Below are 24,993 nucleotides of genomic sequence, written 5' to 3'. Positions count from 1 at the left end.
TAGAACAAGACGTATTTCAATGGCTTTATTCCAGCCCCAAAGCAGGGTGGATTTTCTTGTGCTGCCACCCACATGCAGGATGAGAGGGTCAGAAGTCAAAACTCGCAGTTACAGGGAAGTCAACCCCTGCCAGGCATGTTGATGTAGATTTTGTCATCTTCTGGGGGTGGGGGAGAGCAAACACGAGGCCTGACCACCCACCTCCCACCCACACTTCCACCCCCTTGGGGACCCCCAGCCTCAGGGGTTTTCTCAGGAGTTCCCCCAAGCACCGCCCCCAGGGTTTCCCCGGAACCTCGAGGGCTTGCCCAAGGGGGGCCCCACCCTGGGGACCCCCTCCCTGGGGACATCTTGTCCCTTTAGGCCCAGCCCTGTCCCTACTCTCACCTTGGGTGGGCCTGCTGCGTAGGCGCGCACACACAAACACCACCACCACAATTAGCAGTGACACAACAGCATCCGCAGCCACAAGGCCTGCCAGGAGTGGCAGAGAGAGGGGCCCACATCCGGAACAGGAACCTGAAGGGTGGGGACCAAGACAAGAAGGCGGCTGAGGGGGGTTCCAGACGCTCAAGGCTGGGCTTCAGGCATACGATACAAAGGAAATCCCTTTGGGGGTGGATGTCCCAGAATTCCTGGGGAAGGAGAGGGGCGATGGAGATTCAGAGAGAAGCTGGGGATGTCCTAGGGCTCCCAGGACTGTGCTTTGGGCACAGTGAGTACCCCTGAAGACAGGTCGGGGGGTTGGCTCATTGTTGGGCCTTTAGTTTGGTGATGAGGATGGTGAAGTGGGGACCCAGAGAGGGCTGCAGATCCTCTGGCGGCTCCAACTAGAGGATGAGAAGTGAGATTCCGGACTCACAGGCCACACTTTAGGAATGGAAGGAGGACCTGAAGTGATGCCGTGAAGGGGAGGGGGTGTTGATTTCTCACCTGGGGTCATCTGAGCTGTAGCCACTGTGAAAGGAGAGGGAAGGCACATCAGTGGGCAGAGGTGGTTCTCAAAACAGGGTGCAGGGAAAGGAGATGCCCTGAGAAATCACCTCCACTCCAGAGAGATCAAATGAGAAGAGGGGCCAAGTGGGAGGGGAGCGCCCAGAGACCCAGAGAGAGACAGGAAATCAGAAGTAGAGGCAGAGACCCAGCAATAGAAGGGGGTGGACAGGCAGCCATCCAAATTCAGCTTCCCTTCCCAAAGAAGCGGCCCAGAAGTTTATTTCTGGAAAGGAAAGGGCACTGAGAGAAGGACCCGCCCTCAGCACCCCTCCCTTCAGATGCCACCCCAAACTGTCCTGTTCACAAAACTCTAACACCACCCCCTCCAGCCCCCGTAACCACTGGCATCACCTGGGAGCAAAAGCAGGAACAGGATGTTGCCTGGCGGGACCATGGTGGGCTGGGGGCTGGAAGGGACCTCTCAAAGGGCTTAGGTCCAGAGAAGTCCTGAGGAACAATGGGGGAGTGGAAAGGCAGCAATAGCGGATGTCACCCTGCTGGTGACAAGGCCACCTGCTTCCTGTGTGTCTGTGTGGGAGGGGGAGAGGTGATGGATCCCTCTGACTGCCTTCAGGGACAAACCAGGGGGAGGGTCAGAGAGACCAGTGAGGCTGCTATGATTGTCCAGGTGAGACGTGACAGGTAGACCAGGGTGTGGGCACTGGGGAGATTCTGGCAAGATTTTTAAAGTAGAGACGACAAAACTTGCTGATGGAGTGGATATGAGTGTGTATGAGAGAGAGGGATCCAGGATGACGGAAGATTCTGGTCTGAGCAACTAAGAAGGACAGAGAATCCTTTGACAGGATGGAGAAGGAGGGGAAGCAGGTTTAGATGAAAAAGTGCCCAGGTTTGGCAAACTGAGTTGGAAATGCCTGATGGAGCTCCCTGTGGAGAAGCTGAATGACCACAGCGGCCTCTTTTGAGTTCACGGATGTCTGGTCTGGAGATGTAAATTTGGGGACTGATGGCTCATGGATGGTATTTAAAGCCATAAGACTGGATGAGATCATCAAGGAAGTGAGTAGAGACAGAGGAGCAACACTACCTCCCCCAGCACCAAGAAAGGGTGAAGAGGAGTAAACAGGCAGGAAAACGGAAGGAGCAGCAAGTGAGGGAGGAGAATTAGGAGAGCACAGTCTTGAACGCAGGGGAGAAATGTGATTTACATGGTCACCAAGATGGGAACTGAGAAACGAGCCTCCCACTGGAATGACAGTCTGTTCTAGGGCTGGGAATTCCTGCCTGCTTGGTTCACAGCTACACCACAGCACCCAGCAAAGTGCCTCCCTTGCACAAATAAATTCTTTTTAACGACGAATGAACAAATGAGAACTGGCCTCTGAAAAAGAAGGTGATGTGGGGAAGAGGGGAAATTTGAGACCACCTATATCACTCTACCTATAGACCTTTCCTCCCTTGAGACCAAGGAGTCCAGAACCCCAGCCCCCTTCTCCCTGGACCTGGTATTACTGGCAGCGTCCTCCAACCCTCCACCAGCCCAGGGCCTTGAAGTCAAGGCCTCCAACATCCACTTGGACAAAGATCCAGGAATTCGGGTCCCCAGTTCCCTCCTCCTTCAGGAGTCCGCCACCCCAGGAACCTTCTCCCTCAGACCAAAGATAGGGTTCCCAATTCCTCTTTCCCAGGAGACTTCGGAGTCGGGCCTTCAAATGAGCCCGCCCATTCAGACACCAGATTCGCTCGAGCGCACCGCGGGGACTCCCGGGCTTGTGGGAGGGCCCTGCCCAGGACTGGGCGGGGCCAGAACCTCCGTTTAAAAACTCGCGGGGGGACCCGGCCCAAGATCGGGGACCCGGCGGCGGCTCCGCGGGGAAGCAGCGAGGCTGGCGCAGCGCCGAGGCCGGGGCCCTGGGGGCCCGCAATCAGCACCACGGAATCCCCGAGGTAACTGGGGGGCGGGGAGGTGAAGTACGCTCGGCCCCTAAGAGAGGGGCTGGGGAACGGACTCCTGAGGTTCTGAGGGACGGAGATGGACATCAAGAGTGAGGGGTCTAGCATCAAGCTGAGAGTGAGAACCCAACGTGTGCAGGGGGCAGAGGGTGCAGAGTCCTGGGTCGTGATGCCGGAGCGGCTGGGATTCTGGGTTCCGTGTCTGGAGAGCTAAAGGACTGGGGATCCGGAATCTTAGGTTCTGGGAGTGAAAGTGCTGGGAACCCGGAGCCCTGCCTGGGTCCTAGAAGGAGGGGCTGGCGACCCAGCCGCCATACTCTAGAAGAGGCTGGATTGAGTCCTTGGGGGCGTTTGAAATTGGCCAAGGTCTGGATAGGCAAGGTCCGAGGCTTGGCTGCAGGGATGCTCTCGGCCCGTGACCCTGCTCCCACCCTGGGATTTCCCGAATTGCCACCCGGCCCGGGTCCCCGGGCTGAGCAGGAATTCCCCATGTGCGGGGATTCTACGAGCGCCACGCTTGGCCACGCATTGCGTTTCGGAGCCGGACACTTGGTGTATGGGGTAGAGAGGAAGCGGGAGGTGGAAGATTCCCTTGCGTGTGCGCCGTGACGTCAGCGCGTCGCGTCTGGGCTGTTTCCGAGTCCGCCCTCCCGCGCTTAACCCTTTTTCCGCCCGAGCCGGGTGAGGGCCGAGGGCCCAGGCTTCTGGGGTCGCGTGAACAAGGAGTCTGGAAACTGGGACTCCCAGGTCCTAGAGGGGAGTAGGCTGAGGCCCGGACTCGTGGGTCCTGGGGTAGCAGTTGAGAGTCTCCCAGACTCCTGTGGGGTGGGGTTTAGACTCCTGCGTCTGAAGAAGGGGGCAAGGTCCGAACTTTTGGATCCCTGAAGAGCCAAGGGGCTGTCGACTTCGTGGTTCCTCAGGGAGAGAGGCTGGGGACTCGGATATCTGGTTTCCCGAGGAAAAGTATCAGGGCAGCTTCTAGGGCAGAGAGATTTGGGAACCTGCATGTGCGTCTCTGTGAAGGGAAGCCCGGCATTCCCCCGAATTCCTCAGGACTGAGAGATCTGGGGGTGGGGTGCGGTGGGATTTTTCACGGAAGTGGCGGTCAGAGGGGGGGGGCTGCAGAGGGCGCCCTCCACCCCCTTCCTTAGTTTCCACGACGCTGGTGGAAAGTTGGGTCAGAGGGGAAAGTGCGGAGCAAAAGGAAGGAAACGGCGGAGGCGGCTGCGGCGCTGCACCCGAAATCTTAGATTGGCTTTGGAGTTCTCAGGCGACAGCAATGTGCCAGTTTTTTCCGCGCGGGAGGGCGAGGAGGATGTTCAGATCCACTCCCCCGCGCCCTTGGGTGACTTAAAGACCCCTGATAACTTCCCTCCCTCCTCACCCCGCAGTGAGCCGGAATGAGCGCAGCCATTGCCCGTCACAGACGGTGAAGAAGCTGCTAGAAGAACAGAGGCGCCGCCAGCAGCAGCCAGACACCTGTGCGCTACCGGTGAGCCCCAGGACGCCCTATAAACTACAACTCCCATGAGGTCATGTCCTGGTGGGCAAGGGCCCTCAGGGCTGACGAGAGATGTAGTCCTGACTTAGATGCCTTGTAGGTGGGGAATGGGTACCGAGAAGTCTGCTGGATAAATTCCCCCTTGTTTCTTTTTGTTTTGGCCTCTGCAGGGACAGTTCCCACCTCCCTTGGCCCAGCCCCTGACTTCATCTGTGAATGAGGGTGAAGCTGGTAAGTCTGGAAACTCACTTGGTTCCCCCAGGGACTCAAACATCCCTGCTCTTAGAACTTTCCAGAACTTAGGTGTTAGGCCCTCATTCTTGCTGAGACCTGGTAGAAGTTTCATCTCCCAGATTCTCTGGAGCTCAGTAGTTTATGCACGTAGTCCTGGGGTCCAGGCTCCCAGCCTGGAGTCTAGGCCCTCATTCAGTGTTCAGGCATTTAGGCTCCCACAGTCCAAACCTCCAGCCCTTTGGTGCCCCAGAAGTACTAGCTTTCTGTATCCTGGGGACGCTGGGCCCTCATACAGCTCCTGTCTGGGCTGCTACTTCCCTGGCTCTGGTAACCAGGCCTGCCCCTCCTCCTCCTCTCACACACAGGCCATACTCACTTCCCAGCACACCAGGAGACTGTGGGTTCTGGACTTGGCAGCCTGGCGCCCCCCACTGGCTTTGTAGACTGGGACCCCAACAAGCATGCTGCCTACACGGACAGCCTCTACTCTTATCCTGCTTCTGCTGCTGAAAGTTTTCTGACTCCTGACTTCTACTCACCCTCGGACCCAGGGCGGCCGTGTTCATTTCCCCTAGGGATGGAGGTGAGACTGACAATGGGAACTGGATGCTGAAGGGTCCCTGAGATGCCCAGTTGCCCTTATGCAGCACAGCATTCTGAGATGTCTGGGTCAGGAGCCCATTCCTCAGATGGGCAAAACCAAGGCCCAAAGGTCCAGGGTTACTGGCCGCAGATGGAACATCCAGCCACTCTGCCTAGCACTCTGTATGTATATGTGTGTGGTGGAAAGAGGGAATTCTCAGCTGACTGGCTCTCCCCACCCTCTGTACCCTTCAGGACCCCCTGGACACTCGGCTCTATGCAGACCCTTCCCTGCCACAGGCAGGATCCTGGAGGGCTTCTGGGCTCCCCTCAGGACCTCCACAGTTGCCTCCTGTGGTCACTGGACCATCCCTGGACACCGCCCGTGCTCACATGCTGGCTCTAGGGCCCCAAAAGCTGCTGGCGCAGGATGAGGAGGGAGACACGTGAGTACAGGGGAGTGGAGTCTGCGGGCTCCCTGCTCAGTTGGGGTGCTGTGCTCATTGCTGCCCCCCACCTGTCCCTAGGCTCCTGCACCTGTTTGCTGCGCGGGGGTTGCGCTGGGCAGCATACGCCGCAGCTGAGATGCTCCAAGCGTACAGACATCTAGACATTCGTGAGCATAAGGGCAAGGTGAGGGCTGGAGGCGTGGTCTCCTGGATCTGAGGACACAAGGGCTGAGGGCCTGGGTCCCTGGTTTTCAGAGGGTAGAGGATGGGGGGCCCAGACTGACCTTTCCTGACACCTGCAGACCCCTCTTCTGGTGGCTGCTGCTGCCAACCAACCCCTGATTGTGGAGGATCTACTGAACCTGGGAGCGGAACCCAACGCCACTGACCATCAAGGACGTTCTGTCTTACACGTGGCCGCTACGTATGGGCTCCCAAGAGTCCTCTCGGTATGTCCGTTTGGCAGATGGGATGAATGGGATGGGCTAGATTGCCTAGATCCTGAGTTTCAGGGCTACATGGCCTGGAGAGACTCTAAGCCAGCTCTCTGCCTTCTCCTCCAGGCTGTAATTAACTCAGGGGTTCGAGTTGACATAGAAGCCAGAGACTTTGAGGGTAAGTTGAATGGTGGGCAGGGTGTTGTGGCAGGTGGGGCTGGGTCAGGGGAGTGCTCCAGATATAGAGTCCTCACTGTCTCTGCTCTGCAGGCCTCACCCCACTCCACACAGCCATCCTGGCCCTCAACGTGGCTATGCACCCACCTGACCTATATCCCCCAGTACTGAGTACCCAGGCCCAGGACAGGCTGGCTTGCGTCAAGATGTTGCTGCACATGGGTGCGGATCACACCAGCCAGGTGAGCTGGGCAGTGGACAGCTAGCCCCCAGAGGGCATGTGAGATGGGAGCTCTTGAATGTCCAAGAAAGCTAAATAAATGCTGACTTGCCCCTTGTCAGTGGCGTGAACTTAAACATGTTACTTCACTTCTCTGTGTCCCAGTTGTCAACTGGGAATAATATTAATGATTTTAGCTTATATTTATCAAGCACTTAACAATTATTAAACACTGAGTTTCACCGATTAGCTAATTGAATCCTCACAAACATGCTTTGATGTGTGTGCTATTATTGCCTTCTCCATTTTAATGATAATGAAACTGAGGCTCAAGGACTCAAAAATCTTGTACCTTGTAAGTGTCAGAGAGGGAATCCAAGCCCAGGTGGCCTGACCCTATAATCCAGCTCTTACTACATATATTCTCCTCCTTCCTGACAGTAGCTCCTTCAAAGACTGGCTGAAAGAATTACACATCCACTCATTATTTTGGATTTTTTTTGTTTTAAAGAACTTTGAACACAGATAAAGTACAGAAAATGGTATTGATATAATAAACTCCACCTACCCAACATAAATAACCAGCAACTCAAAGCTAGTCCTATTCCATTCACTTCTCCACTTCCCTGTATTATTTTTAAGTAAATCCAAGCTTATAGTTTTATGGGTAAAATTATACCCATAAATATTTGTCTTAAAAGATAAGGATTCTTTTTAACCTCAGTACCATTATTCCACCTTAAAAAAATTAACAGTCTCATAATATCAAATATCTTGTGTTCAAATTTTTGTTCAGCTCTAAAGTAACATATGGGCTTCTCAGGTGGCATAGCAGTAGAGAGTCCGCCTGCCAAGCAGGAGACGAGGGTTCGATCCCTGGGTTGGAAAGATCCCCTCAAGAAGGAAATAGCAACCCACTCCAGTATTCTTGCCTGGAAAATCCCATGGACAAAGGAGCCTGGCAGGCTGTAGTCCATGGGATCACAAAGATTCTGACACAACTTAGTGACTGAGCATGCAAGCACAGTAACATACATTTATTTTTTTCATTAAAAAAAAACAAAAAAACTATGATCCAAATAAAGCCCACACATTGCAATGATATGTCTTTTTTTTTCCCTTTTTAAAAAATTTTTTATTGAAGTATAGTTGATTTACAATGTTGTGTTAGTTTCAGGTACACAGCAAAGTGATTTATTTGTATAATATATGCATATTCTATTTCATATTCTTTTCCATTATGGTCTATTACACGATGTTAAGTCTAGTTCCCTGTGCTACACAGTAGGACCTTGTTTGTCTATTTTATATGTAGTAGTTTGTTTCTGCTGCTGCTGCTAAGTCGCTTCAGTCGTGTCCGACTCTGCGACCCCATAGACGGCAGCCCACCAGGCTGCCCCGTCCCTGGGATTCTCCAGGCAAGAACACTGGAGTGGGTTGCCATTTCCTTCTCCAATGCATGAAAGTGAAGTTGCTCAGTCATGTCCGACCCTTAGCAACCCCATGGACCGCAGCCCACCAGGCTCCTCCATCCATGGGATTTTGCAGGCAAGAGTACTCCTAATTTATCCTCCCCCACCCTGTTTCCCTTTAGTAAGTATGTTTTCTATGTCTAAACACATAGTTTTTCATGTTTATTATCATGAGGGATTCTTTGAAGGCACATAATAAAGTTTCATTGTGGAAAATGTCTTTATTTGCTTCAAAATATGAAGAGAGCTTCTCAATATGGAAGTAGATATAGGCTGAGGTAGTCCACTGATAAATGCTTCTCAGCTGTCATCCTTGTAGATAAAATAGTCCATGTGGGATGTGGGTGCATTTTATGGTGTTCAGTAGAATGTGGGCTGGCCAGGGCAGCTGCTAGTCCAGAGATCCAGAGAGCTCCTTTGGAGGACTAGAAAAGGAGTCTTTTTCTCAATGATACCTGAGCTGGAAAACTGTCTTAATGAATATACAGTTCAGTGGTGCTTATGATCTGAATGTGTGCTTGTGTTCGCTCAATTGCTCAGTTGTGTCCAACTCTTTACAAGCCCATGGACTGTAGCCCACAAGGCTCCTCTGTCCGTGGGATTTTCCCGGCAAGAATACTGGAGTGGGTTGCAATTTCCCCCTCCAGGGGATCTTCCCAACCCAGGGATCAAAACCATGTCTCTTGTGTCTCCTGCATTGGCAGGCAAAGTCTTTACCACTGCTCCATGATCTGAATGGCACCCCCTTAAATCTGGTATTCTTATAGAGTGCACAGTGCATACAACTGTATAATGCACATATGCTGCTGCTGCTGAGTCGCTTCAGTCGTATCCCACTCGGTGTGACCCCATAGACGGCAGCCCACCAGGCTCCGCTGTCCCTGGGATTCTCCAGGCAAGAACACTAGAGTGGGTTGCCATTTCCTTCTCCAATGCATGAAAGTGAAAAGTGAAAGTGAAGTTGTTCAGTCGTGTCCAACTCTTAGTGACCCTGTGGACTGCAGCCTACCAGGCTCCTCTGTCCGTGGGATTTTCCAGAGTACTGGAGTGGGGTGCCATTGCCTTCTCCGATCTACATATGGGTGCTTGCAAAAGAGGAACAGAGTCTCTAAAGGCTCTTGGGTTCCATGGCTGGAGGCCTGGGTATGAGGACTGGCCTGACCTCTGCCATTTCCCTCCCCACAGGAAATCAAGAGCAACAAGACTGTTCTGCACTTGGCTGTGCAGGCTGCCAACCCGACCCTGGTTCAGCTGCTACTGGCACTGCCACGGGGAGACCCGCGGGCCTTTGTCAACATGAAGGTAGGGGCCTGGGCTGGAATGTGCAGACTGGGTGAGATGTGAGAGACGGGCAGCTGGATGCTGGGGGTCCTGTGGGCTGTGGCTGTGGAGGGGACGATGTATAGGATGTGGACCTAGACCAGAGGCACATGTTGGACATAGACAGAGGGCTGTGTGGAATGTGGTATGGAGCAGGGCTCTGGGACGTGAGAGGGGACATGTAGGACGTGAACGTGGCAATATAGAGAGTGTTAGGTCGAGAGCCCAAGCCAGCTGAGTGCATCCTTAGCAGTCCTCCCCTCACTGTCTCCAGGCCCATGGGAACACCGCCCTCCACATGGCAGCCGCCCTGCCCCCTGGGCCGGCCCAGGAGGCCATTGTGCGGTGCCTGCTGGCAGCTGGAGCGGATCCAACACTGCGCAACCTGGAGAATGAGCAGCCTGTCCACCTGCTACGGCCTGGGCCGGGCCCCGAGGGGGTGAGCACTGAGCCAGCCCCTACTGCAGGGTGAACCTCTGACCCCATCCATTTCTGCCTTTAGAGGGTGATTTGTGGTCTCAGAAGGTGACCTTGACCCTTCTCCGACCCCGACTTCAAAATGTGACCTTGAGGGACTTCCCTGGCAGTCCAGTGGTTAAGACTTCCCACTACTACTGCAAGGGGATTGGGTTTGATTCCTGGTCTGGGAACTAAGGTCCCACATGCCATGCAGCACAGCCAAAACAAAAGTGATCTTGGACCTCAGTGTCTGCTCCCTTGCCTGATAAGGTGACTCCTCCTGATATCTATTTAAACCCTGACCTCAGAGTATGACCTCTACTTTTAACCCTGAATCCTGACCTTAAAGCGTGACCTTTGATCCCCAGGATAACCTCTAGCCCCCTGACTTTTAGTCCTGACTTCAGAGTGGGACTTCTGACCCTCAAATGTGACTCTGACTCCTAGCTTCTCCCCTTGGACTCCCAGTCCTCAATGCTAATCACAAGGTGGGAACTCCCAGCCAGCAACACCTTTGCTCAGGAGCCTTGATTCATTGTGTGCACGAGGCTTCACCCCCATTCCCACACATTTGACCTTCAAACCCATCTGACTCGACTCACTTCTCTCTAACCTCCAACTTCACAGGGTGCGCCTGCCCCATCTCTCCAGCAGCCTCTCAAACTTCTTCCCCATCATGTTTTGTCCACAGCTCCGGCAGCTATTGAAGAGGAGCCGAGTGGCACCCCCAGGCCTGTCCTCTTAGGACGCAAACCCAGAACCTGGACTGATTTTCCAGTCCCCACCGTCCTGTGGGACAACCAGCGTATGCTAATGTTGCAAATCCGTGATAATGTATGTAGACAATGTCCAGTCTTTGGGGTCTTACATTAAAACCCCAAAATGGCTGCTAGGGGTAAACAGTCCCCAATATTTGGGGCAGTATATGATACCCCTCTCCCACCCACAAGGAGCCCGCTTGATGATTTCTGTGAAATCGAGGCCCCTTGATTGTTTCTGTGAAACACCCTAGACGCCCCCCTTTCCCCAGCAGGATCTTTTGGGGTCCCCTCTGCTAACTCAGCTCTTTACATCTGGAACCCCAGATATAACTCCCTTACATGTTACTTGGAGTATCCCCCAAAATAGCTTCTGGTACCATCCCAGTAGAGCTCCAAGATGACCCAGTGAACTCCCCGGGACCCAGCCCCTTCAGGTCCCTGACATAGGAAGGACTCTCCTAAGTTAGGTTCCCCTAGGTCTTTTAAAGTCGGAACTCAGCCAGGCCCCTGTCTCAGACGTCGGTATTTCCAGTGAATCCCCTCCCCTCTCTGAAGCTCCCGATTAAACTCAACCTGGATTGGAACCGTTACTGTCTAATCGCTCATCATGGGTGCAGGGAAGTGACTGAGGAGCTGTGTTTGGGTGAGTGTGTCTGGGTGGGGTGTTGTAGCAAACACCGTGGGGGGGCCAAGTCCACGTCCTGTCGCCCTCCCCGCTCAACGCCTGGTGGTCTGACCGCCAGGGCCAGCACGCAAGTCTTTGCCTGTGGGCCTTCTCAGACCACTGGTGCCCACTTTGCCTCTTCCCACTCCAGTAGCCCTCAACCAGTGACTGACTGAAGGGAGATGGTATGTAAATGCTCCAGGCCCACCGCATCAGTGGGGATGACTGTGTGTGTTCTACACGGGCTCTCAAAGTTCCCTGACGGGATGAACCTCCAGTTCTCTACCCAGTGGTTCTGGCTTGCTAACATGCCCTTTCGTGGCAGCTTTTTCCTTTTCTGTGTCACTTCCTGCTTCCCCCACCAGTGTTTTTCACCCCTTCCAGGTAATCATGTCCTCAAATCCTTACCTCAGCCTCTGCTTCTGGAGAAACCTTAACTAACGACAGAAGGCCTCCACAATGCCCTCTTCTCGTATCTGCCCCACAGCCTCTGCTCTGGCCTCCATTCCAATCTCATCCCTTCAGAGAGCCCTCTGACCCACGTTAGCCCCCACTGCTTGGAGCCTCTCTCGGACAGCAAACCAAGCACACTCGAGGGTGTGGCCCAGTGTCTCTACCCTAAGACCTAAGGCTTAAAACAGCCACCGCTTTTTATGGCCATGATTTTGCAGTCTGGGCTGGGCTGGGCTGGGCAGTTCTGCTGTCTTGCTTTGGTCACTCATGTGGCTGCAGTCAGCTGGAGGCCTGTTTGGACTGGACAATGGCACTCACATGTCTGAGAGTTCGATCAAGATGGCTGAAACCCCTGAGAGTGAACCGAGCATCTCTCTCTGGTCCCTCCAGGAGGGTAGCAGGATCCCTTCACATGATAGCTCCAAGAGAACAAGCCTCTGCTCACATCATGCTTGCTGACACCACACTGCTCAAAGTCCGTCATGTGGCCAAGCCCAGAATCTGTGGGGAGGAGGGTACTACCCACAGACAAGAAGACTGGGAGGTGGGGTCATTGGCGGTGCCAGCGCAAGTCTCCCACATGAGCTGCTTTGGACCAGCACGTGTGCGCCTCTGTGTGTACTCACATACTCGCAGCTGACCCGTGAAAAATTCATAGAAATATGTCACATTTCATCAATTCTAGGGAGAACTTAATAGGAATTCATCTTACAGTCAATTATGTGACCTAGTTTAATGTCAGCATATTTTTCCTTTGTGGTACACAAAATAATGGTATTATTTTTGATAGTATCTTAGATTCTGTTGACATATATGTATCCCAACATGTTTCAAAACACACATTCACACACACAGACACCACTAACGATAACATGTTTGTATGTGTTTGTGTGTGCTCTGTTGTGTCCGACTCTGCGAACCTATGGACTCTGGCCCACCAGGTTCCTCCATCCGTGGAATTTTCTAGGCAAGGATATGGAGTGGGTTGCCATTTTCTTCTCTAGGGAATCTTTCTGACCCAAGGATTGAACCCACCTCTTGAGTCTCCCGCATTGGCAGGCAGATTCTTTACCACTGAGCCACCTGGGAAGCCCAACATATCTCTAAGAAAACTGCTTTACTAGAAGAAGAATTCAATTGCTTTAAATGGGAAAATAAGAGTGGCTTAGGGATACAAGAGCAACAAATCAGCAATAGTAAAGTTATTTTTCCTGCTGGAATTTCAATAAAACTGTTTTTAAACTAATTACTCTTAAGTATATCCATTAAAATGCAAATATTCTTAAGGAATTATGCACTGAGCATATTGAGCAAAATGGCCTTTGATTTTCTATGCCACCTGCTCAGAGCTCCTTACCCATTGTTAGCCTGTTAATCACTGTTGGCTGTGAAAACAGAAAGGCAGGTTTTCCCCTGATTGTAGCGCTAGTTATAGATTTCTGACCTGATGTTAAAACCAGATCAGAATGATGTTTCCAACTGGGTTCTTTTTTTTTTTTTTTTGACCGCACTATGAGGAATGTGGGATCTTAGTTCTTCAACCAGGGATTGAACCCATGCCTGTTGAAGTGGAAGCACGGTGTCTTAACTACTGGGCCGCCAGGGAAGTCCCAGAAGCTGCTTCTTAATAAACTGTAACATTGTGTCCAGCTTGCATCATGTAGACATCTTTCTCCCAATACTTTTCACGTCTATATTTAATATACATGACCTATATTTATATGTATATATTACGTAGAGCTCACCACCGTGAGCTCATTGGTCCTTTGGGAAAAATAGAAATACTGTTCCCTCCCTTAGGTCTGTCAGAAAACTGTGATATCCTGATATTAGGACACAACATATTGCTGCCATCTGCTGGGAAGCTGTGGTAAAAATGCGATCTGCAATGTCTAGGAGATGAATGGTACCACTTGAAATTTTGCAGTGAGCAACCTGAACACCATATGGGACGTACATGGATTATTAGCCAGGAGGTTAGCAAAATGGCCAAGAGTGTGGGCACTGGAGCCAGGTTTTCTGGGTTGAATTTCTAGCTCCAACGCTTCCTAGATGGCGACCTTGAAAATGTGATGAAATGTCTCTTTGCCTCCATTTCCTAATCTATTAATGAGGATAGCTCTAGTGCCTACTTCATGGGGTGATTAAGTGTGCCAGTGCATGTGAAGCCCTTGGATCAGTGCCTGCCACAGGGTGCTATGAGTTTGCTCCCATGTCATTTTAGAATTTATTCAACAAATACTTACAAAATGCTAGGCACAATTCCAGTGTCTCAACAAACATTACTCCTTTTAATCCTCATAACAACCCTCTTGAAACAAGTAATGTATAGAGGGATAGCTCTGGCATGTCACAAAATGGGATGCACTCGCAGACAACACATGAGTCTTACTGGGACACGTGGTTGAATTTCCACACTCCAGGGGGATTCCTATCGCCTCCCCAAGAAGGGATGAAGACTCAGGAATGGGAAGTACAGTTCAAGATTCCCTGTCCCTCACTGAGCTCACAGGTCAGGGATGGATGTTGTATGTGACTGTGTATGAGTAGAAGGCAGGTGAAATTTGCAAAGTCTCCTTGGAGTCCAGCCTGAAACCTAGCTGATACTGGCCTAGAAGGGGCAGTCCGTTCAGTACCACGGAAAGCTCCTGGGTGGGCGGGAGAGCCTATCCTAGATTCTGGACCCCGCCCCCTTCCAAGGTCCCGCCCAAATTTAAAGATCTACCCGGTTGGTAATGAATCCGCCTGCCAATGCAGGAGACACAGGAGAGGCAGGTTCCATGCCTGGGTTGGGAAGATCCTCTGGAGGAGGAAATAGCTACCCACTCCACTATTCTTGACTAAAAAATCCATGGATAGAGGAGCCTGGCAGGCTACAGTCCATGGGGTTGCAAAGAGTCCAACACAACTGAGCGACTGAGCACACACAGTTTAAAAATGTGAAGGTCTGGGCGGGGTTGCACACCAATGTCCAGGACTGATTACACCCTGGTTCCCCCAGACAGACAAAGGATGGCCTGGTGGGGAAGAGGACTTTATTGGGATATTAGTGGAGGACACATGGGAGGATGAGTTCCAGGGAACAACAGACACTGGGACCAAGCTGCTGGTCACCTTAAGGACAATAAATTAACATACAAAATAAATTAAAGTGAGGAGGTCTCAAGGAGGTGGGGAGGGCAGCTGGGAATACCCAGGGATTTCTTAGGGATGGAATTTGGAATTGGAAAGGGGAAATAAGAATTTCCAGCCCCCTCACAAAGGGTCTGAAATGAACTTTTTCACCCTCTCCCCCAGGCTGGGAGTTAGGGTTCAGGGGTTCCAGGAAGAGGGAAGGTCTGGGCTCATCTGAAGGGGTGAAGGGGGGTTGGTTCAGGGTCGTTCCTCCAGGAAGCGGTAGGTGGGGTTCTCATAGCCATGACGCTGCAGTTCACGGAGCTGCTGCTCCTCCAGGGTCAGCATGGGGTCCACCTGCAATGGGGGCAGGGGTGGGAGAGTGGGTTGTAGGGACCCAACCACAGATCTCCCGGGCTCTGGGGCTCCTCCCCACTCCAGGTCTTTGTGCCCCTTACCTCCACCACTCCATGGCTGATGGCCCCGTAGGGCTTCTTCCGGCGCAAGAGCAGCAGGGAGAGGACGATGAGGGAGCCCCCGCCAGCTCCCATGATCAGCAGACCAGACACGGCCTCTCGGGACACGCCTGTGCCAGCTGGGGCCTGCAGTGGGAGGAGAGGGCACCGGGGTCATCTTTGAGGCTGACCAGGGCCCTGTGTGGCTTTGGGAGTCACAGTCTAGCCACTGACTCTTGACCTCTCCCCCCAAGTACCCTGAATATTTCCTCCTCTTACCAGCTCGTCCCTCTGAATCTCCGATGAGTGGAAAGGAAAGCCCCTTGGAATGGACATATTCACCTGGGGGATTAGGAGGTGTCAGGAGTCTGGGCTCCAGCCCCTCCTCCCCTGGGCCCAGGAGGGCATCCCCCAGCCCTCTTCTCCCCTAGGACCCTGAACTCCATGTCCTCAGTCCCTTCTTCCCTCCAAGGCCAAGGAATTCAAGCCCCCCGCGCACTCCTACTGAAGACCTAAGAATCCAGGCCCCTCTCCCGCCCTGCCTCAGGTGCCCACAGATCTGTCTGGCTTACCTTCCGTTCGTACTGCTCCAGGGGAGTCATCTTGTCTTTCCCAGAGGACGTGGCATCTTGTTCTGTGGACCCTAACCCCCAAATCCTATCTCATTCCTGAGAGTCCAGAATGGTGATACCCCTGCCTGAGGAAGGGGTTGGAGGGGCACCAGACCCCACCCCAGGAGGCCTGAGGTTGCCAGTATGTGGGCCCTTTTCCACTTTGGGCTCCAGGACTCAGAGGGATGTGGTGACCAGGGGCTACTCTGTGAGCTACTCACCTTTGGGAAGGGCCATGGGGGTATCTGCTGGCAGCCAGAGGAGACAAGACAGGTGGAACCGTGAAGAGAGGAGAGCATCACTGAAGAAAGTGTGGGGACACTCCCCGGGGGCCGAGGAAGAAGGATCTAGGACCTTCCAGAGGCCTCCACAACCCCAGACATTCCTTTCCACCCTCTACTGCTCACCCGGTGGCTAAGACACCTCCAGACTTTAGGGGATGAGAACTGAGGTTGAGGGCCTGTCCCCCAAAGTCTGGGGTTATGTGCATTTGGGTTAACTCACCACCCTTGGGATCCAGGGGCTGTAGCCCACTCTTGTCCTCACTGCTGCCCCCTGGGGCAGAGGCTTCCAGCTCATTGGGGCCCAGGTGTTCAGAGTGGAGGAGTTCCTCTGAGTGGAACATGCAGAGAGGGGGTGATTTCATGAACACGGGGATCCACAAAACAGGATCTGTTTTGCCTGTTAGGGTGAATGAATGGCACCCTAACAACAGCATGATTGGGGGGAGCCATACGTGAGATGTGGGAAAGTAGGGAGCTGAATGTTGGAGAAGTGAGGTTGAAGTTCAAGAGAACGGCCTCCTCAGGACTTCCCTGGTGGTTTGGTGGCTAAGACTCTACACTCCCAGTGTAGGGGCCCAGTTTCAATCCCTGGTCAGAGAACTAGAATCCACATGCTGCAACTAAGAGCCCACATGCCATAACTAAAGATCCTGCATGCCACAACAAAGACAGGGTGTAGCCAAGTAAACAGAGAATGGCCTCCTTACAGAGCAGGAGAATTAGGGACATCCAGGAGGAAGTTACAATAGATCTAGGGGCTCTGGGGGGGTTGCACTTCCTGGTATTCATGCTTTTGAATAGATCCCACAGTGTAAACCTGGGTTGGGTTTGTGACTTGCTTTAACCAAGTGGGCCCAGGTCTTAAGAAGACCTGACAGTTTCTACTTCGGTGCTTTGGGGAGCTTGAACCACCTCGGAAGTCCACGTGCCTTGCTGGAGAGACCACATGAAGGGGTTCCATGGAGAAGAGAGGCCTCTCTTGAGAGAGAGATGCTCATTCATGCCAGAGTCCTAGCTCCTAGCTGACCTGCTAGCCCAAGCCAGCGACATGCTTATCTACCGACAAGACCCACGGAAGCAGCACCCAGCACAATCCAGATGGCAGAATCATGAGCAGCGAAAATGACTGATTCAAGCCACTAAGTTTGTATGTGTGTGTCGGGGTTGGGGGGGGGTTGTTACATAGGAACAGATAACTGAAATGGCAGGGGAGTCAAAGGTTGGGGGGTCATGGTCAGGCACTCACGGATCTGGGGCCGCAACTCCTGAGCCAGGCGGGGGTTCTGGTCAAGCAGCCCCAGGCTCTGATTCATCCTTTCCTCAATTACTTGAAGGTGGGTCTGCACCTGTTGGGGAGTGAGCGTGAGGGATGAACTGAGCCGTGTGGGCTACAGAAGGGGAGACTGAGGCAGGGTGAAGGAGGAAGGTCAGGAGGGTCCCAGGAATAGTAGCACCTAACAGTGGACAGGAAGGAGGGTACAGGGGCCAGGAATTGGGCCATGGAGGGCAGGAAACTGGATGGGGAGAAGCAAAATACAATGAAAAGGAAAAGATGTACGGGAGATAGGATGTGAGAGTCTTGGGAAGGAAAGTAAGGAAGAAGGAAAAGGAGTAGCTGCTAGGAAAAGTTGGGCACAGGAGGCAGTAAGTCTAGGGTACAACTATGATATAGAAGACAGGAAGTGGAGATGAGTTGGGGGAGAGGTAGAAAGTAGGGTCTGGGGAGTAGGAAGCAAGGTTCGAGGGGGTTCTGGAGAAGGAAGTAGAATTGGAGAGTCATGTGGGCACCTCCCTGGTGGTCCAGTGGTTAAACTGTGTCTTCCAATGCAGGAGATGTAGATTCTATCCTTGGTTAGGAAACTAAGACCCCATGTACTACAGGGTGTGGCCAAAAATTAAATAAATATAATTTGTTTATATTTAAACAAATTATAATTTGCTATAATTAAAGTAAATACATAAAATTTAAAAATAAATTATAATGTTATAATTAAAAATAAATATAATTTGTTAAAAAAAGTTAGAGATGATATGGTTCAAGGGCAAGGCTTGGAGCTCAAGAGCATGGAATCAGTATTCTTGGACAGGAAGAGAGTATCCAAAAAATAAGAATTAGGATCTAAAGGCACTGAACAAGGGTTTTAGGGAGAAACAAGCAGAGTTAGGGAAGAAGGAGCGTTGAGGGACAGGAACAGGGTTCTAGGTACAGGAGGCGGATTCTAGGACAGGAAATAAGAATCTAAAGGACAGGAAGTGGGAATTCAAAAACAAGAAAAGGGTCAGAGGCACAGGGGGTGGTGGAGGCAGTGTTTCAGGGTCAGGAAGTAGGGATCTGAGGGATTAGAATGGGTCCCAGGCACAGAAGGCGGGGATCCAGGGAGAGGAAGGAGGTCCAAGGGGCAGATAGAGGGTCTGAGGGACTTCCTGGTAGTCCAGTGGTTAAGAATCCACCTGCCCACGCAGGGGACGCAGGTTCGATCCCTGGTCCGGGAAGATCCCACATGCCATGAGGCAACTGGGCTGGTGCGCCACAACTACTGAACCCCCAGGCTATAATTACTGAAGCCCACACGCCTAGAACCTGTGCTCCACAACAAGAGAAACCGCTGCCGTGAGACGCCCGAGCACCACAAGGAAGAGTAGCCCCCACTTGCCACAGCTAGAGAAAGCCCTTGCACAGCAACAAAGACCCAGCTCAGCCCCAAAGAAATAGATAAATAAATGAACTGCTAAAAAAGAAAGAGGATCTGAGGGGCAAGGGAAGCGTCTGAGGGATGGGGTCCAAGACACCAAGGTCCGAGGGATGGCAGAGTTGGGAGCTGGAAGAGCTGAGCACCTGGAAGCGCATCTGCTGGGCCTTCTCGGGGTCCACGGCAGCCACGTGCTGGTAGTGCCTCAGCGTGTGCCTCTGCTCCTTCTGCTCAGCTCTCAGGTAGCGCCGCAGGGCCAGCAGGACCCGCTCTGGCTGTGGAAGGGATGGAGGCTGCCCAGGCCCGTCCCAGCCCTCTCCACCCTCTACCCTCCGCCCACCCCCCACAGCTCCCATACCTGAGGCGGATCCCCCTGCAGCGCCGCCAGGAAACCTTCCAAGGCGGCCCGGCGCTGGTCATTGATCAGGGCAATGACTCGGGTGGCATGGGTCTCCACCAGGCGCTGTCGCTCACCGGATACCTGCTCCTCCAGGGTCTGCAGGATGGACTGGAAGTGCTGGTGACGGGGTGGGCACAGGGTCAGGTGAGAGGCACAGCTGGATGAAACCCAGGTCAAAGGGAGTCTGGAAAGGGAGGGCTATTGGACCATAAGTGGGGTGGCGTGCCGTGGATCCAGGCCTGGGCAGAGTCGACCTGGGGTGGGACTGGAAGACAGGAGACTGGATGGAGGCACCAGGTAGAGTAGGAGCAGAACCAGCTCTACTGGGAGCCCGAGTGAAGCCCCCTGTATGGGTAGGAAGAGTGTAGGAAGAGAGCTGGCCTGTGTGAAGCTGAAAGGGACCAAGTATTGCAGGAAAGGTGGGGCTTAGGCCTGGGCAGGGCCCCCTGGAGACAGGCTGTAACTAAATAAGCCTGAGTGGAGCAGGAGCAGGAGTCAGGGAATGGGGCTAAGCTGAGCCGGGTCTACACAGGGTAGGGCTGTGCCAAGGTGAGGCTGAGAGAGGTGGGTGGGAGAGTGAGGAGGCTGGGTCTACTGAGGAGGGATTGGGTAAAAGAGAAATGAGAGGGGCAGGACCAGAGTCGGGGTGGGGGGGCAGGGCTGAGCATCAAAGAGAGGCTGAAAAGGACTTGGCTGTGTCTGCAGGGCCCCAGCTTGGGAGAGGTCTCCAGAGCCAGCCCTCAGAGGTTAGGATCAAGTTAAGACAGGGTAAGATATGGCCAGTGGGAGGAGGAAGAGGAAAGCAAAGTCAGATTGGATGTAGGCTAAGAGGGGTGGAGTCAAGTGTAGGGGTGGGGCCAGGAGAAGCCCATATCAGTAGGAAGGGGTGAAGCTGGATGAGGCCAGAAAAAGCCTGAGCCAGGCTGAAGCTCATTATGCCCCAGGTAGTGGACAGGCCCAAGTACCCAAGTAGGACACTCTGGAGGCTGTCCTACCTCATTCAGGGCCTGTCTGTCGGCTTTAGGCAGGTTCTTGGACTGGTTGTCAGCCATGGCCCACTCACGCATCACCTGGGGACAAGGGGAGCTTCAGGATCCTAGAAGCCACTCTGCTGTACCCAGTTAAGTCCCCACATCCCATCCTTCTTCAGAGTCTCCAGATCCCTTAAGTCCCACGGCCTCTTGGATCACCAAGAGAGAGAGGATTCAAAAGGAATTTCAAGTGGAAGAGTACCATGCATCAGTTTCCATGGAATCTGGTAATGTCTCAATGGGACTCTAGGTGGCTTGGGGATCCTTGGTCATCTTAGGAGTGGGTGGAGGGCTGGGGGATGATAGAGGCTGGGGGAACCTTGAGAGGTAGTCTCAACGTGTCCCTGAGCAATTTCCTGGTAATTAGGGAGCTCTGTGTTATGGGGGATCCTGGGGCCCGCAGTACCATCACCTCATTAATCTGGCGCATCCTGCGCTCCTCCAGGTCCATCTTGGCCCTCAGGAAGCCTTCATGCTCACTGATTTCTCCAGGCATGCCAAAGTACACGTCCACGCCATCTGTGGGTCTTGGGGTGGGAGTCACTGCAAGGCCGGGAATCCAGGAGTCAGCCTGAAGCCCAGCTCCAGGTCAGCTTCCCTTCCCAGAGAACTGCATTTCCTAGAGCGCAGTGGAGACCCCCGTGTGTTCACTTCAACCATAGCTGCTGCCTGGCATCACAGGAGATGTGGTTCTGAATTGGACCTGTTCTTGCAAAGTTTAGGAATCTATCACACTATCCTCCAAATAATCCTTCAGACATACCAAATGGCTCCTCCACTTCTGGGTACTCCCAAACCACCCTTACCCTTTGCATTCCTCACAGGGTGGCCCTTCCACCTCTACTTTATCCAAAGCCATTCCCATCCCTCCCATTTCCCCCCACAGGGCTTTTCCCCAGCAGTTCCCTTCTCAAATGCCCCTACACCAAAGCTCTCTTAAATCATCCTCCTTCTAGGGTGGAGAGGATGGGGTTTAGAGATGGCTTCACCTTTGCTGACCCCTGCAGGGGTCTGGGAGCTTGAGGGTGGGACTCTGTTCTCCTCCTCCTCGTCAGCTCGTGGGGGCTCCACAAAGTAATCATCTACTGGCTGCAGGAAGGATTCCTCCTCTTCCTCATCATCACCCCTCTCAACTCTGCCTCCCGGGGGCCAGGACCGGGTGGAGGGGTCACTGAGGGAGCAGAAGACCCAAGGACATAAGCACCTGGGCCCAGGTCCCCAGGCTTCCATCTCCTGCCTCAGGAGCCTGGAGGGTTGGGCCTGGAGGGTGCCCTCTCACTCACCCGACTGCTGTCCCAGATGGGTTGGGGGTCGCTGGAGGTGGGCAGCACACATATTCCACACCTCGGAACCGATCCGCGCCACAGGGCAAAAGCATGCCTGAGCCATGCAGGATGAGGCCCTGGGAGCTGCAGGCCTGTGGGAAGAGTGGGCATAGATACCAGGACTGGGGGGTAAGGAAGGGTGGAGGGGGAGCCTGGATGCCTGAGTCTTAGGAGCTGATGGGGCTTGGAGCCTGGATTCCTGGTTCTGTCCCACTGGGAAGAGGAGGCTGAGGCTCAGACTCGGGTTGTGGAGGAGGAGGGTGTTAGGGGATTGGAATCCTGGGTTCTCAGGGAGGGGTGGGAGGATGAGGGGCTGGGTCCTTACTTCCTGCGCTTCCTGCTGCCTCCGGGCTGAACTCTCGCACTGGTCCATGCGTTCCTGGTGCAAGAACCTGCACCCTTCAGGCACCAGCAGGGCCTCGCTCACAAATTCGCCGGCTGGAAAATGGGGCGGCATTGGTGTGAAACACTCCCACAGCCACTAGCCCTACCCCCCACCCCCCCACCCCATAATCCAGATCTTTTATCCTCAGAGGCTTCTGTCCCACTGTGGACTCAGGCACCTAGCTCCCTAATGTGAGCCTGAGACCAGGGCCAGACTCTCACCCCTTGGAGACTACCACCCAACCCCCCACCTTCCGTTCTCCAACCCCTCAGCCTGTGACTCACGCAGGCAGTGGAAAGGCACAACTTGGTGGTGGGGGTGGGCACAGTGGCCACCCCGGGTACCCCCGCACCATTGTTCCATGGGGATGGCCTGCGTCGCCTGCTCCACACGGGCAATCTGCAGCTCCGGGTACATCTAGGGGCACCGAGTCGGGGCGATTAGCCCTCTGTCCCGCCCCTACCACGTGCGCCCCTGCGCTGGCGTGTCCCTTTAAAGGCTCTAGTATTCGAAAGATCCACTCTTCCCTAGGCCCTGCTTCTCTGTAGAACAGGACTTAGATATAAGTCCCACAAGCCATTGGCCACGCCCCTAAGTACCTCGCCCTTCCATCCTTAGGCTCCGCCCCTTTGCCTGTCGGGTTTCTTTATGAAGGTCCCTCCATTACCCCAAAGCTGTCCTTCTAAGCCCACCTCTTTTCTAGTCGCTTCTGCCCCTTCCTCCAATCAAGTTCATCTCCCCATAGATTCCACCCTTCTTTAAGCCTCGCCTCTGGTCTCTCAGGATCTTTTCTCTTTGCGTCAGACCTGCTTTTTCATAGCCACACCTCCTAGCTTTCCACTCTCCCATTGGGTTCCACCCCTTTCCCACTCGAGTCCACGAGGTCTTTATGTCTTAGCCCCGCCTCTTATTTGCCATGCCCACCTACACCTGCTCTTTAAAGTGTCTACCACATTGTTAAATTCCATCTCATCACTGGACACTGTCCTCAGCTGGCCGTGTTTGCACAGTTCTTCTCTTTTCTTGACCTAGTTTCTCAAAAACAGGTCCTGTCCTATCCTTACTTTGCCTCTTTGTTGGCCATGTCCCCTAGTTTCCCATGCCTTCTTGAACCCCTCACTTCCTCGGACCTTGCCTTTGCACGGCTAGCTTCTTAAGGGCAACCTGGTCCCAACTTGGACCCGTTTTTTTTTGCTGGCCACGCCCCTCTCAGTCGGTCCCGCCTACCTGTCTGCAGTACTCCAGCACGCGCTGCGGGTCCCGGAGACACCGTCGTGAGAGCTGTGGGTCTGGTTCCCAGCGGCCGGTGCGCAGGTCCCGGTGAAGGGTTGGGCGCCCGCATAGTCCAGCCACCTGGGCAGACCCTGGGGCCTGGGGGTGGAGGCGGAGGGATCAGCGAGGGAACGGGGGACGCTGACATGTGAGTCCCCCGGTCCTTTGCTCCCTAGGACCCAGATGGTCACACCCCCAGCATCAGCCCCCTCCATCAAGCACCGTGCCCCCGCCTCTGTGGAGGTTCGGTTCCCTGGGAAACAGCTCCCACTGGGCCGGGGGCCGCCCCAGCTCTGCCGTTGCTATGGCAACTCGGGGTCTCCCGGGATTCTCACGGCCTTGTTGCCGCGGAGACAAGCCCCGCCCTCATCCCAGCGCAGCCGCACTGGAGCTCGAAGGGGTTAAACTTGAATGGCGGGGGAGAAGGGGCCAGAACCCAGGCGTTCTGGCCCCTCCTCCCTCCGCCCCTAGCTCACGCTCGCATTCTTGAGTGGAAAGACCACAAGGCCTGGCTTCAGGGCCCTGCAGGCCTGGACACTAAGTCCTTGGGGGATGGAGAGCTACATCTTGGGTTGGGGCGGGGGCGGTGACTGGGGGTCTAGCCTCCTGGGTTCTGGGAGCCTTGAGGGAGCCTTCATATGGGTCCCGAGGATAAAAAGGGCCCAGATTCTTGGCTCTAGGTGCCTTGCTGCCCGGCGGGTCCTATTCAGATGGGCAGGGGCTGGGGCTGAGTCACCTAGGTCGAGAGGGTCTGAAGGGGCTAGACTTCGGGACGACGCTGGGGCCTGGACTTACGGGTTTCTGAATGCCTAGTGCTATTAGGGGCGCCTGGGGGGTGGCCACCTGGCTGAAAAGACTGCGCTTTCTGCTCCGGACCTACCCGCCCAGGGGTCCAGAGGCCCGGTCCCGCCCCTTCCCCCACCCCCTAGGGCCCGGCCGGGCCTCACCTCGGCCGCGCTGGGGCTCCCACCGGCCAGGTTCCCTTCGGCGAGCTGCATGCGAAAAAGCAGCATTAACAGTGGCAGCAACCGCAGCAGCGGGCCCAGACCACGAGTGGCGGGGCTGGCGGGCCCCATGTCCGGGCCCTCGAGCCCTCACGTCTCCAGCACTCCCGCCCGGCCGGGCCCCAGCGGTGACAGGAGCTCCCAGCGCCACGGCCGCCGCCTCCTCCGCCGACGCCCCCGAGCTGCGCCGGCGCCGCCAGCCCCGCCCCGCGCCGGCCCCGCCTTCCCGGCCAGGACAATAGCATGGCAGCTTTGCGCACAGCTGAGCAGCCTGGAACCCCCGGGTGGGAGCCTGCGCCAGGCCCCCGCCCCCTTGAGACTCCAGGCGTCCCGCCTATGGAAGGGCCTACCGGGGAGTCTGGGTCACAGGCTTCGTAGTTGTGGATTTTGAGTTCCCCAAGACTGTCACCTCCAGTTTTCTCTTCCCACGGACCCAGACCCTCACTAAACGTCTTCCTTCTCTTCCAGGGACGCCAGCACAGGAGCCCCGACCCCACCCTCAAATCCTCTTGAGGTCCCCTCTTAAGGTCCTAGGCCTCCAAAATTTCCTCAATCAAGAACACAGCAATTGAACTTTAAACGACTGTGAAGCTGGGGAGATTCTGGCCAGGAAAAGATCAGATCTCATTGTTCTCCCAGCCTTTCGACCCTCCTCCAAAACCCTTCAATAAAATGGCTTGATTAAAAAAAAAAACAATCAAACAAAACCCCACAGCAGTTGACACCCAGTCCTCTTCTCCCTCAGATCCAAGAGCCTGGGTCCCAGGTACCTTCTGTATCTGA

The 24,993-nt window shown here is 54.2% G+C and overlaps 3 protein-coding genes across 12 annotated transcripts; 1 reads left to right on the top strand and 2 right to left on the bottom strand.

Moving 5' to 3' along the window:
* Nucleotides 1-10: 10 nt before the first annotated feature.
* On the bottom strand, nucleotides 11-2,437 carry HCST (hematopoietic cell signal transducer). Its single transcript, XM_086352253.1, has 4 exons — nucleotides 1,348-2,437; nucleotides 934-957; nucleotides 388-519; nucleotides 11-160 (listed from the first exon to the last, which is right to left on the bottom strand). Exons 1-4 carry the CDS (start codon nucleotides 1,388-1,390, stop codon nucleotides 120-122), a joined length of 240 nt encoding a protein of 79 aa, XP_086208379.1. The 5' UTR covers nucleotides 1,391-2,437; the 3' UTR covers nucleotides 11-119.
* A 244-nt stretch (nucleotides 2,438-2,681) lies between these two features.
* NFKBID (NFKB inhibitor delta) lies at nucleotides 2,682-11,106 on the top strand. 9 transcript variants are annotated; one of them, XM_086352154.1, is made up of 12 exons: nucleotides 2,682-2,904; nucleotides 4,302-4,402; nucleotides 4,582-4,642; nucleotides 5,011-5,228; nucleotides 5,483-5,673; nucleotides 5,755-5,860; nucleotides 5,979-6,125; nucleotides 6,240-6,291; nucleotides 6,384-6,532; nucleotides 9,168-9,284; nucleotides 9,577-9,741; nucleotides 10,453-11,106. In XM_086352154.1, exons 4-12 carry the CDS (start codon nucleotides 5,223-5,225, stop codon nucleotides 10,504-10,506), a joined length of 987 nt encoding a protein of 328 aa, XP_086208280.1. In that variant the 5' UTR covers nucleotides 2,682-2,904; nucleotides 4,302-4,402; nucleotides 4,582-4,642; nucleotides 5,011-5,222; the 3' UTR covers nucleotides 10,507-11,106. The 9 variants fall into 9 exon arrangements, with proteins under 9 accessions (XP_086208280.1, XP_086208275.1, XP_086208274.1 ...); XM_086352156.1 differs by lacking the exon at nucleotides 2,682-2,904 and adding an exon at nucleotides 3,535-3,591; XM_086352153.1 differs by lacking the exon at nucleotides 2,682-2,904 and adding an exon at nucleotides 3,597-3,917.
* A 3,548-nt stretch (nucleotides 11,107-14,654) lies between these two features.
* APLP1 (amyloid beta precursor like protein 1) lies at nucleotides 14,655-24,380 on the bottom strand. 2 transcript variants are annotated; one of them, XM_086351911.1, is made up of 17 exons: nucleotides 24,154-24,380; nucleotides 23,162-23,305; nucleotides 22,219-22,351; nucleotides 21,875-21,987; nucleotides 21,508-21,641; nucleotides 21,214-21,395; nucleotides 20,637-20,767; nucleotides 20,189-20,263; nucleotides 19,152-19,310; nucleotides 18,940-19,068; nucleotides 17,350-17,449; nucleotides 16,324-16,431; nucleotides 16,041-16,067; nucleotides 15,781-15,851; nucleotides 15,488-15,550; nucleotides 15,212-15,355; nucleotides 14,655-15,110 (listed from the first exon to the last, which is right to left on the bottom strand). In XM_086351911.1, the coding sequence occupies exons 1-17, from the start codon at nucleotides 24,280-24,282 to the stop codon at nucleotides 15,012-15,014; spliced, it is 1,941 nt and encodes a 646-aa protein (XP_086208037.1). In that variant the 5' UTR covers nucleotides 24,283-24,380; the 3' UTR covers nucleotides 14,655-15,011. The 2 variants fall into 2 exon arrangements, with proteins under 2 accessions (XP_086208037.1, XP_086208038.1); XM_086351912.1 differs by having other exon boundaries at nucleotides 16,041-16,064.
* Between the last annotated feature and the right edge of the window lie 613 nt (nucleotides 24,381-24,993).

This window comes from Bos grunniens, chromosome 18 (genome assembly GCF_055505025.1).
Source record: "Bos grunniens cultivar Pamir isolate PY7600 chromosome 18, Bosgru_T2T1.0, whole genome shotgun sequence".
NCBI classification, from domain to species: Eukaryota; Metazoa; Chordata; class Mammalia; order Artiodactyla; family Bovidae; genus Bos; species Bos grunniens.
The sequence above is the reverse complement of the archived record's forward strand: the minus strand, read 5'-3'. Positions and strand labels throughout refer to the sequence as shown.

Coding starts and splice junctions, on each gene's coding strand:
- APLP1 (XM_086351911.1), bottom strand. CDS start 24,282: ATGGGGCCCGCCAGCCCCGCCACTCGTGGTCTGGGCCCGCTGCTGCGG. Junction 16,068..16,323: donor GCCCCTGGATCCCAAGGGTG/GTGAGTTAACCC, acceptor TCTGGCTGCCAG/CAGATACCCCCATGGCCCTT. Junction 15,111..15,211: donor TCAGCCATGGAGTGGTGGAG/GTAAGGGGCACA, acceptor CCCCCATTGCAG/GTGGACCCCATGCTGACCCT.
- HCST (XM_086352253.1), bottom strand. CDS start 1,390: ATGGTCCCGCCAGGCAACATCCTGTTCCTGCTTTTGCTCCCAG. Junction 520..933: donor TACAGCTCAGATGACCCCAG/GTGAGAAATCAA, acceptor CCCACCCTTCAG/GTTCCTGTTCCGGATGTGGG. Junction 161..387: donor ACGCAGCAGGCCCACCCAAG/GTGAGAGTAGGG, acceptor CCCCACCCCCAG/AAGATGACAAAATCTACATC.
- NFKBID (XM_086352149.1), top strand. Junction 5,674..5,754: donor CAGGATGAGGAGGGAGACAC/GTGAGTACAGGG, acceptor ACCTGTCCCTAG/GCTCCTGCACCTGTTTGCTG. Junction 6,292..6,383: donor AGAAGCCAGAGACTTTGAGG/GTAAGTTGAATG, acceptor TCTGCTCTGCAG/GCCTCACCCCACTCCACACA.